This window comes from Eubalaena glacialis, chromosome 13 (genome assembly GCF_028564815.1).
Source record: "Eubalaena glacialis isolate mEubGla1 chromosome 13, mEubGla1.1.hap2.+ XY, whole genome shotgun sequence".
NCBI classification, from domain to species: Eukaryota; Metazoa; Chordata; class Mammalia; order Artiodactyla; family Balaenidae; genus Eubalaena; species Eubalaena glacialis.
This window is the reverse complement of record NC_083728.1, coordinates 57,535,049-57,546,186: the sequence shown is the minus strand read 5'-3', so window position 1 is coordinate 57,546,186 and position 11,138 is coordinate 57,535,049. Positions and strand designations below refer to the sequence as shown.

Genomic DNA, 11,138 nt, shown 5'->3' with positions numbered 1-11,138 from the left:
ACTAACAGTCACGCAGCATTGACTGCTTACCAGGCACAGAGCGGGAAGAAGAGGGACATGGCGGTAAACAAACCTGCAAGCCCTGATGCCCTCAGTGCCGGTTTACTCCGACAGCCTCCTGCCTGGTCCTGGGCCTCTAACCCTCACCCTCCTGCCTTCGCCAGAAGGCTCTGACAGTGCCTCCCCGCCTGCACCGTCCACCGGCCAGGGGATGACGCCATGGCGCCGTATCTTGCACATCTTCCCTGTTCCGTCCAACGCTAAACTCCACCTTCCTAGCCCTGGCTTCTTCCAGCGAGCCTCCGCACCTTCGCACCAGCTGTTCCCTCTGCCGGGCGCGCCCTTCCACTCTGGTCTCAGCTGCAGTGTCACCTCCTCGGAAGCGCCTCCCTTTCTGCACATTATCTTCTACTCTGCAGTTTGCTGCCCGTGCGTTCTGGCTGCACAACCCCGTCTTGCCCACCAGGCCGAATTCCGCCGGCGCACAAGCTGAGTCTACACGGTCACCCCTCACACCACGAGTGGTAATCGCAAAAACCCATTCCCGCAATGGGCCCGGCCCGCTGAGCCGCCTCCGCGATGCGGGTCCCCACGGCCGGCCGCCAAAGGCCGCAGCACCTGCGCACCCCTCCCCTAACCCCGCCGCCCGGCCTCTCCCAGCGCGAAGCTGCGGGGTCTGGAGCCAAGTACCTTGGCACGCCGGGAGGCACGCCGCGAGCCCGGTGCGCATGCGCACGGATAGGGGCGGGGCCGCGGCCCCCTTAACCCACTCCGCGCCGGCTCGCGAGCTGCCCACACAGCGCAGCCCTCCCAGCCCCAGAGAGCTGCCAGTTTGCCGGCCCCATGAGGGGGTGCAGCTAGCCCGGGGCAGCTCCAGACGCCCCTCCAGAGAGGGAGACAGAGTATAAGCACCCCGACGCGTCTCTCCCCAAAAAGGCCTTGGCCCTTTAACCCTCTCCTCGCTCGCGCCCATTGGCTGAGGCGGTCTACGTCATCGCTGCGCGCCGGACGACGGTGTCTTCCCGCTCCCTAATCCTGACGCCAGAGCGGCGCCCGCCTCAGAGACTGAGGAGAGCGGGAGGAGGTCGCGGCGGCGGGAAGATGTAAGTAGGGGGAATCCGACCCCATCCAAGCTTCGGGGGCCGCCCGCCAGGCTCGGCGGGGCGCATCGTGGAGCCGGCCTGCTCCTCGGCCACGCGGTGACGACGGCGGCCTAGCGGCGCGGCACAGGGTTTGAGAATAAAGAGTGTGGCCCGGGGCGGGCTGAGTGGGAGGCGCCGAGGCCGCGGCCCGGAAGTGGTCGGAGCCGCGCCGGGCGGAAGGGCGCCCTCGCTTCGTCCGCTCTGCGGCGGGCCCAGTGAGGCCCCCGGAATTCGGAGCAGCCGGGAACTCGGCCTCCGCCCTCGGGGCCCTCTCGCCGGGCTGGAGACCCAGGCCCGCAACGCCGGGCCCTACCCTGGAAGTGCTCGCGGCCCGGCGCCTGGACTGGGGAGTTGTGAGTGAACGCGGACGGGGGGCGGCGAGGTCGCGTGTGGGACCGGTGCCGGTGGGTGCGGAGTTGCTTTCTGGGATGCCCTGGGTGACCGACTGACCCTCCCTTCGAAGCCGTTAATTCAAACATCGACTCCACGAACGTCTGCCGGGTTCCTGTGTGCCGTTCTCGGTGCTAGTCCTTGGGGATAGGCCCCTAATGTCTTGGAGCTCAGTTTGACGGGTAACCCCCAGAAGGGAGGATACGGGAAGGTTAAAATCGATGGAGGAGAGGCGTGGCTTTTTCTCTTTGTTATTTCGCATGAATTGTGCCTAAAATGTACTTTTAAATGGGGAAGGTGCTCTGAAGATGTAAGCTGAAACGCCATCTACTCGAGATTTAACTAATTGTTCTCTCCTCTTTCTGGCTGTTGGACGCGCACCTTTCCGGAGGATGGGGGAGGTAATCAAGGTCCTGTGCTGTTACCTGAACTTGTGTAAACAGAGAACCTAAACCTTTGCTTTCGAGTACTCAGGCCACACCCAGCAAAGCGTTCACTTACTCTGTGGTTCTTAATTTTTTAGCGTTTTAAGAATAACCGGTGGTGCTTGTTTTCACAAAGTACATTAGGGCAGATCTTTAGGAAGGCGGTGGGGCCCAGGAATCTGCATTCTGGGCCAATTGGTCAATAAGGTAGCCATTGGCCACACGTGGCTATTGAGTACTTGAAATATACCTAGTTCAAATTGAGGTGTTTCAAAGACTTAGTATGGGGAGGTGTAGATATTTTATTAATGAATTTGTATACTGATTGGTGAAAAGATAATACTTGGTGTGTAGCCGGTCAAATAAATATATTACTCATAGTTAATTTTATCTGTTAACCAAGATTTTTTGTAACGCAGCTACTAGAAAATTTTAGAGTACTCCTGAAGCTGGCACTCTTTCTATTGGACAGTGCTGCTCTTGTTGACCCTAATGGGGGCAGTCCAGGGACCCCTGTTGAGCATTCAGAGACTGTGTGTGACTTTAGAGTCAAGAGTTTATGTGGGAGAAGAGCCTCCAGAGCCTCTCTTCTAACATTAGCTAAAGTTTATTGAGCCTTAACTAGGTGCCAGATTAACTCCTTTATGGGTTAATTTGGTTTATGTCCCTGATAACTATGAGGTGTAGGAACTGTCTGTGTCACTGTACTGCTGATGAGAACTTGAGGCTCAGAAAGGTTAAGTGATTTGTCCAAGGTCACACAACAGAGCTTTGAATCAAACCCAGGCAGGCTGACTCCAGACTCTTAACCATTGAATTATACTCACTGGTTGTCCAAGGACACTAACCTTATCCAATGTTGCCTGCTGGGTGTCTATAGTACCTTATTATTTTAAGACAAAACATCTTAAAAAACTTTATAGCCCTGGAAAAGAGCAGCAAAGGTGATATTCTCTTTTGTACTTTCACTTGCATGTCCAAAGCTGGGCACTCTTTTCTTCAGTCAGAATGTTTATCCAGCATTTTGGCAGCACTATTCACATGGAAACAGGATCCCGATTGGTGTGCTGTGTCCAAGTTACTTACAGGAAGGTGAGCTAGAGGTAGTTGAGGCTGACATCCCGAGATCTTTGCTTGCAACTCAAGCAGACTGTACAAAACCTCACTGGAAATACTAAAGACAACAGTCCCGAGGAAACGGGGCACATAATTAATTGTTTGTTCTTGAGTAATATTTATTAATGCTTGTTCACTGAGTACATGCTGCAGTCCAGGCACTTGGCTAAACCCTTACATGTGGTAACTCATCCAATTCCAATGTCTACTTTTTTCCCTCCAACATTTTATTTTTGAAAAAATGTGAACATACAGAAAAGTTGAAAAAATTTTGTGCAGTGAATAGCCACATCACCACCACCTAGATTCTACACATTTCTGTTACATTTGTTTTATTTATATCTAGCCACCCATCAATCTTATTTTTTCTTGCATTTCAAAGTAAGTTGCAGACTTTGGTATACTTCCCCCATAACACTTTCATGTGCATATCATTAACATTAGTCAATGTTTACAATGACTACTCTTTAACGGCTTATTTTACTGCTTTTTAAATGTTCATGGGGGACGTTTCATTTGTTTGTGTTTGGGTATTAAATGTTTTGATGCCGGTACCAGTCACTTTTGAAATGGTTTTTGCTTCTAGTCATATCATATATTCAATGTATCCTACAAAGATTACAGCAATGAAACAAGAAATCTAATCCTATCAGTTGGGTTTTTCTCTGTTCTGCATGCAAATGTGGTGCTGTAGTATTTTAAAGGACTGTGGAGGGCTCATCATCAAACTTACGAATGAAAAACGGGTATTGTACCGCCTGTAAAATAACAGGACACCACCATCCACACCGTTCCTTAGGAAAAAGACAAGCTGAGGTGATGGTTCTACCTGTGCCTCCTGTGGGGGCGGGATTCCCCCCTGAGGAAACAGTGCTGGTCCCCCGTGTGTTCCTGGCTTTGTGGATGCTTGCTGCTTACTGTGTTCCTTGCTGCCTTCTCCTGTGCTCAGCTTTTGACTGCAAAGTAGATATGTTGCCTTGCCAATTTACTCTGTAAATCCTTTTATCTTGTTATTAGGCTGCACTTTGGCGTAAATTGCAATCGATTAGGGATCGTTTCTCAGACTCAAGTTAGAAGTGAGAGTTCAGATAAGTGAGGCCGCCATTGCTGCTTTGAACACCTCAGAAGGGGAGAATGGATTTATCAGGAGTGAAAAAGAAGAGCTTGCTAGGAGTCAAAGAAAATAATAAAAAGTCCAGCACTAGGTAATCCTTCTGTTAGATTTTTCTAGTGCTACTTTGGGGGTGCTCATTGCTAGGGACCCTCAGAAAGGGGAAAATTGGAAATGTCTTGAATTTTACAGTGAAAGTGTCCTAAGCCACAGATCATTTTGCTCTGTGATTGTCTGGGATTTGTGTAGCCCTTTGGGGTTGTGCTGTTGTTTCAGGGTTCAGTCAAAGGGGCATGTAATCTCATACTCTTCCTCACTATCCAGGGCTCCTTCTCCTACCAAACGCAAAGACCGCTCTGATGAGAAGTCCAAGGATCGCTCTAAAGATAAGGGGGCCAACAAGGAGTCAAGCGAGAAGGATCGTGGCAGGGATAAAACTCGAAAGAGGCGCAGCGCTTCCAGTGGTAGCAGCAGCACCAGGTGGGGCTGACGGGTTAGAGCATTGCCAGGGCCTCGTGTCCACAGCCACGTCCCTCTTCCTTCCCAAAGAGCCCGCAGAGTGCTCTGTCTTCTTATAAAGGAAACACACTCAGATTTTTAATAGAGACTCTAATTTACGGCAAACTGGTTTGGGGTTTGCTCTGATTATATACAGAGGATGGTGTTGGGATTTTTTCTTTTCTAGAGATGTTAAGGAATGGGACATCTTGGGGTATGTGTTTCTCTCAAGTGCTTTTGATTTGGAGTTGTGATTGGATTACCCTAGCCTGGAGCTTCCTTTTCCTTCTGTTGAAAACCAGCCTGCATTAGTCAGTAGCTGCCTTCCAAGCTGAGTTGGTGGCTCTGACTTGCCAGGCTCCTCTTTTACCTCCCAGTAGGCAAGGCTTCTGTGTAGGTCGGAAGCAGCTCATTCTTCCTTCCCTGTCACTGCACAATATGTATGCTGTTTTCTGTCCCTACCAAGGGCTTTGGCTTAGGGCGGGGATCGGAGGATGTTAGTGTTTGCCCCGCTGGGGAAAGCAGTGGGGCTTGAAAATACGAGGCCAGCGGTTCCTCTTGGGAGCATGTGTAGGCTTGTCTGTTCAGTGAAGAAATGCTGCTCCCACCACTTGTCTGTGACCCCCTCCCTCTTGCCCCTCAGGTCGCGGTCCAGCTCTACCTCCAGCTCGGGCTCCAGCACCAGCACGGGCTCCAGCAGCGGCTCCAGCTCATCTTCAGCATCAAGCCGCTCAGGAAGTTCCAGCACATCCCGCAGCTCCAGCTCCAGCAGCTCCTCTGGCTCTCCGAGTCCTTCTCGGCGCAGGCATGACAACAGGCGGCGTTCCCGCTCCAAGTGAGCTCCCTTCCAGCACCACTTCTCCACCCGGGAGTAATTGGTTTGGGGGCTCTCCCCCAAAACCTGTGAATTATCTGGGGACCTAAATTAACAAACCGGGGGCTGTAAAGTTACCGTAGTTATTATAAAGATAGACCGAAAAAGGAGTTTTTTACTGTCTTAATAGGATTTTTAATTTTTTCAATCAGATCCAAACCACCCAAAAGAGATGAAAAGGAAAGGAAAAGGCGGAGCCCTTCCCCTAAACCCACCAAAGTGCACATTGGAAGGCTCACCAGGAATGTGACCAAGGTGAGGAATCCTCTTTCTGTCCAGTGGACAGTGGGGTGCGTCTCTTTTGCAAATTTTCAAAGTGGAAAACTGGAGAAGCAAGCCTCTGCCAGAAGGTGAACTTAGAATGTAGCATTTCGGAGGGCTGACTTGGTGATGCGTGACCAAGTAGAGCACTGGTTAATTCATTTTAATGGAATATATTATATGTATGTGTTTAGGAGATTTACCCCCAGGTTCCAAGGTTGTAGTCATTGTGTGGTGGGTTCTCTGACTCTTACACAAGTGATTAGTGGGTGAGCATTAGTGACCCTTCTTTCTCCCTAGGATCATATCATGGAGATATTCTCCACCTATGGGAAAATTAAAATGATTGACATGCCTGTAGAAAGGATGCACCCCCATCTGTCTAAAGGCTATGCATATGTGGAGTTTGAGAATCCAGATGAGGCCGAGAAGGCGCTGAAGCACATGGACGGAGGTGAGTTAAGCCCTGCCAGCTCCCCTCTGAACCCCCGTTTCTTTGTCCCCTGTCCAAGACCAGCTACCCACCACGCGTAGTATGTTTAAAACCGACTTCCAGGCTTCGCTGGTGGCACAGTGGTTGAGAATCTGCCTGCCAGTGCAGGGGACACGGGTTCGAGCCCTGGTCTGGGAAGATCCCACATGCCGCGGAGCAACTAGGCGCGTGCGCCACAACTAGTGAGCCTGCGCGTCTGGAGCCTGTGCTCCGCAACAAGAGAGGCCGCGATAGTGAGAGGCCCGCGCACCGCGGTGAAGAGTGGCCCCCGCTCGCCGCAACTAGAGAAAGCCCTCGCACAGAAACGAAGACCCAACACAGCCATAAATAAATAAATAAATAAATAAATAAAGGAGTTCCTTTGGGAAAAAAAAAAAACCGACTTTCAACCTGGCTGCATGAAAGAATCTCCCTGGAGCTCTTTCAAGATTCCAGTTCTTACTCAGTGGGTGTGTGTTTACCAAAAACATGTTTTGTGGAGCATGATTCTTGAAAAAAATTCATCAAATATGAATATCAATCTGTTAAAGTTTAAGGATCAAATGAACAGTTTCCCCCCCCCCCACAAGGAGTATATTATGAATATAACGAAGCATCATTTTTATATGGAAATGTTTTCTTTAATCCCCTCTGAGTCATTTTCTCTCCTTTTTTTTTTTTTGGCTGCATTGGGTCTTCGTTGCTGTGCGCGGGCTTCTCATTGCGGTGGCTTCTCTTGTTGCAGAGCACGGGCTCAGTAGTTGTGGCACATGGGCTTAGTTGCTCTGCGGCATGTGGGATCTTCCTGGACCAGGGCTCAAACCCGTGTCCCCTGCATTGGCAGGGGGATTCTTAACCACTGCGCCACTAGGGAAGTCCTGAATCATTTTGTCTTTTGCTAACATTTCAGCATTTTTAGGATAACTTTGCTGAATTCACAAATTTTACCCATTTCCCATAGCCACTTTTTATTGGGTAGAATGATTTGTCAACCTTTGAACGCTTGTGAATAGCTTCAAATTTCGAATAGTCTGCATTTGAAGGAATATGGGATTTGTCTGTGCCCCAGCTCACTGCTGCTGTACTCCAGGCAGCTGGAGCTGAGCCGGGACTGCCCACAGCACTGTGTGGGCTGCCAGGCCAAGTGGGAAGGAGAGTCTGAACCCCTTAGAATCTTGGCATCCTTGGAGGCCCTCTTACACATTTGATAAATAGCCTCACAGGTCTTTGGATAATTGCCCTTGAGCTCTGGTAGAGTTTGTATACTACAAAATTTTCCTTGGTACTTAGGTACAACTCTTTCAATCTACTTAAATCCCTCTGGAGTGTTTTAGGAGTTAAGCATAAACTATGATCCATCCCTCTGCACACATCAGCTCTTGGCTTTGTTGAGTCACGCCTTTGTTTTAGAGACTGTCGATCTTGTGTATTTGATAGAGTCTGAGCACTTGCTAAAAATTTAGGAGACTTGGGCACATTCAGGATGTGTGTGATTATAAATATTCCACGTTGTCTTAAGATTCTAAAGTAGGACTTTTCTGTGTGTCCCCGTGTTGTGCTGTGCACCACTGAATGGAACAGCTCCACACTGTCTCCAGAAAGTGGGAGGGCTTGGCCTTTACTGGCAGCTAGCCAGAGGATGACTTTGTCTCTGTTGTTACATAGTGCCTGTGAAATCCCTGATTTGGACTGGCTTTTGGCCATGGGCCAGGGCCACCTTAAGCCGTGTTTACTTAAATTGAGCCTTTCAAGTATGTTCTGAACATAGGTCCAAATTCCTGAGCCACCTTAGTATCTCAAGTTCCCTTGAAAGTAGGAGCTGAGAAGATAGAAGACCCTCCACCCTTTGGGGGTACACGGGCTGTGCTTGGTCCCCTGAGCAGTCCCTGGACTGGATTGGGGTGCCTTATCCCCTGGGATTCTTGGGTCTGTGCCTCAGTTTCCTTTGCTCTTTCTTTCCCTGAGGTCCTGCAGTTTCCTTGTGCCTCCATTCTGATCTGCCTCCCCTTGCCGTTCTACGATTTCATTCACACGTGTGGTTTTAGTACTTGCTGCACGCGGACTCACCTCCCTGAGGCACTTTTTTCAAACTCTTTAGACAGACTTGACAACTCTTGAACATCCTTTCATTTTGTTCCCCACCCCAGAAGTCCCTTCTTCCTCTCGGGCCGCACCTCTCAGGAGATCACAGCTCATCCAAAACCCTGGTGCTGATCATCCTTCACCCCACCCCTGGGCTTGCTCACCTGATCCATCACCAAGCTCTGGTGATTGTACCTCCCCGTTATCCCTTGAGTTCTTATGTTTCTCCCCCATCTCAGTCCTGCCAAAGCTCCCCGCCAGGTCTCCTCGCTGCAGTGCCCCCTTCACATTGCTCTTAAGAAGAAAGTTCAAGTGCAATACCACCTTCCAGCTCAGGGCGGGGGCACAGCTCTTCCCCTCACTTAGCAAATTCCAGGCTGTTCTTTAGGTGTTGACTTGGATGGTGCTTCCCGTGGAAGGCTATCCCAATGCACTAAGATGAGTCCCCCATTAGGTTCCCTGCTTCCTGGTAGTTTTCTTGAAACCTCCAATAACAGTAATTATGAGATTCTTTCTGTGACCAGAGTAGTTTGTCCTTGTCCCCCCAGGCTCCTCTGTGTCTCACTCACCATGGTATGCCCATAGCTGGCATTGGGCCTGGCCCAGGGTAGGTGCTTGTTAGATATTTTGTGACTTTATCCTTTTTTCAACAGGACAAATCGATGGCCAGGAGATCACTGCCACTGCTGTGCTGGCCCCCTGGCCTCGGCCACCCCCCAGGCGATTCAGCCCTCCCAGGAGAATGCTGCCACCGCCTCCCATGTGGCGCAGGTCACCCCCACGGATGAGGAGAAGGTGAATCACTTTGGGGTCTCACAGGGGACTGATTAGGGCCAGTTTCCGTTTATCTTATTTACAAACATAAAGTGAGGATGATGACTTTGGGAACTTGTCCAGCCCTGCCTGTCCCCTGTGCCTCATGATGGGGGTGGGAAAGCAGCATTGGCACAGGCAACCTTCAGAGCTCATCGTGTTCTTTCCAGCTGGGGAAAGGAGGAGCTGCCTGATTGAGGGACCCTCGGGAGGTGTAGCCCCTCCCCTCCCTCCATGAGAAAACTGGAAAGGTCAGAGGAGTAGGGGAGAGGCTAACATAACACCCTTGGCAGAGGCCAGTGTCAGGCCGTCCTCTGCTAGTGGTGTCAGGCTGCACTTTGCACAGCCCTCGAAGAAGAGGAGAGCGCCTAGGGTCGTGCCTTTGGTCTCCGGAACATCTGTGTGTCTCCCAAGGGTTCTGTGTCAGTGACATCCAAAGGGAGCTGTCCTGACTGGAGTGTTGGAGTGTGAAGCTGTGTAGAATTGTTCCCGAAAGAAGGCAGCTTTACCACTGCGGTCCCAGATGCGGAGCTGCTCCCGGGGCGTGGGTTTCGTGTCTGATGTGGTTTCTCCTCTTCCCACAGGTCACGTTCCCCTCGGCGCAGGTCCCCCGTGCGCCGGCGATCCCGCTCCCCTGGCCGCCGCCGCCACAGGAGCCGCTCCAGCTCCAACTCCTCCCGATAAGCAGGGCCACCGAAGCTCTGCCCTGTGACTTGTATCCCATCCAACTCACTTTTGTCACTTTCCTAGCAGAAGGAGGATCAGTAGGAAAGAAATCCCTCACTCAGGGGCAGGCTTCGAAGGTGAAGGCAGTTAATTGCTACATTTCCCCTGGCGGCAGAGTTCCGGCTGCAGGAGTGTTGTTGGTTTGGGGTCGTGCTTATAAAGATGCCCTCCAGTTTTCTGGCTAGAAAGCTTCCACATTTCTAGTTCCTGAGAGTCAGTTTAGTGGCAAAGCCAGCAGGGATGAGCAGGGGGCTCCAGGCAGTGGTACAGCCCCAGCCTGGGAGCATGTTTTCCCATTTCACAGATGCCGTGGGGCCCATCTGGTGGGCTGGTCGTGCCCTAACCTGTTGGCCTGCAGGGTCCCACAGGAAAGGGTGTGCTTTTACGCAGCTGCCATTCCTGTTAGCCTGGCCCTGCTCCCCTGCTCGAGTCCTCTTCTGACCTCTAGGGCCAAATACCCAAAATGGTTCTTTTCACATGTACTCATGTGCGTGCACACACACAGACACACAAACCCACATCTCCCTTTCTCTCTGAAACTGGTAAGTTGAAAGCCAGCTCTTTCGGGTCATCACAGAACCCCCCGTTGTGTTGGTATTCATGGTGGTTGTGCAGGTTACCTTGGCAACGTGTACATTGCTTTTTTGGCTTTTATTGTACAGTCAGTACTATACATTTTCTGTTTTGAGTTTTGTAACTTTGTAGCATTTTAGATAATACTGTGTTTGTACTTTGTTGTGTAGAGAAAAGAATTGTGTTGAATAAACCTAGGATTAGAGTGCAGCTCGAGTGTTGGGTTCGCTGCCTCCTTCCTGTCCCTTGGCCCCAAAGGCAGCTTCAGTTGTGAGGTAATTAAACGTGATTGTCTAAAAAATGTTTTGGTTTCATTCCCAAAGTCACAGCTCCAAAACCTCTCAACCAGAAAAACACTGGAAGTGTTTATGAGTGTTGGGCTGCTCCTTGGCTAGACACATTTTAGAAAGAGGTGTTTGTTTTTTGTTTTTCTTTTTTGGCCATGCCATGCAGTATGTAGGATCTTAGTTCCCTAATCAGGGATCAAACCTCTGCCCCCTGCACTGGGAGTGCTGAGTCTTAACCACTGGACCACCAGGGAAGTCCCAGAAAGAGGTGTTTTATCACCTTTATATTCCGGGAGCTTTGAATTCTGCCTGACCAGAAATGTGGATTTCATTTGCTGCTGCTATTTTAGGTGGCCATGGAAAAACTA

The 11,138-nt window shown here is 50.5% G+C and overlaps 1 protein-coding gene across 3 annotated transcripts; it reads left to right on the top strand.

Annotated features, from left to right (window-relative positions):
- The first annotated feature begins 1,013 nt into the window (after positions 1–1,013).
- RNPS1 (RNA binding protein with serine rich domain 1) lies at positions 1,014–10,693 on the top strand. 3 transcript variants are annotated; one of them, XM_061209145.1, is made up of 8 exons: positions 1,020–1,103; positions 4,091–4,278; positions 4,509–4,664; positions 5,326–5,517; positions 5,709–5,811; positions 6,118–6,271; positions 9,025–9,166; positions 9,769–10,693. In XM_061209145.1, the coding sequence occupies exons 2-8, from the start codon at positions 4,208–4,210 to the stop codon at positions 9,866–9,868; spliced, it is 918 nt and encodes a 305-aa protein (XP_061065128.1). In that variant the 5' UTR covers positions 1,020–1,103; positions 4,091–4,207; the 3' UTR covers positions 9,869–10,693. The 3 variants fall into 3 exon arrangements, with proteins under 3 accessions (XP_061065130.1, XP_061065128.1, XP_061065129.1); XM_061209146.1 differs by lacking the exon at positions 1,020–1,103 and adding an exon at positions 1,349–1,495; XM_061209147.1 differs by lacking the exon at positions 4,091–4,278 and having other exon boundaries at positions 1,014–1,103.
- The last annotated feature ends 445 nt before the right edge of the window (positions 10,694–11,138 follow it).

Excerpts from the sequence above, each read along its gene's own strand:
- RNPS1 (XM_061209145.1), top strand. The coding sequence starts at position 4,208 with ATGGATTTATCAGGAGTGAAAAAGAAGAGCTTGCTAGGAGTCAAAGAA. Across the intron at positions 5,812-6,117 it reads TCACCAGGAATGTGACCAAG|GATCATATCATGGAGATATT; the intron begins GTGAGGAATCCT and ends CTTTCTCCCTAG. Across the intron at positions 6,272-9,024 it reads GCTGAAGCACATGGACGGAG|GACAAATCGATGGCCAGGAG; the intron begins GTGAGTTAAGCC and ends TTTTTTCAACAG.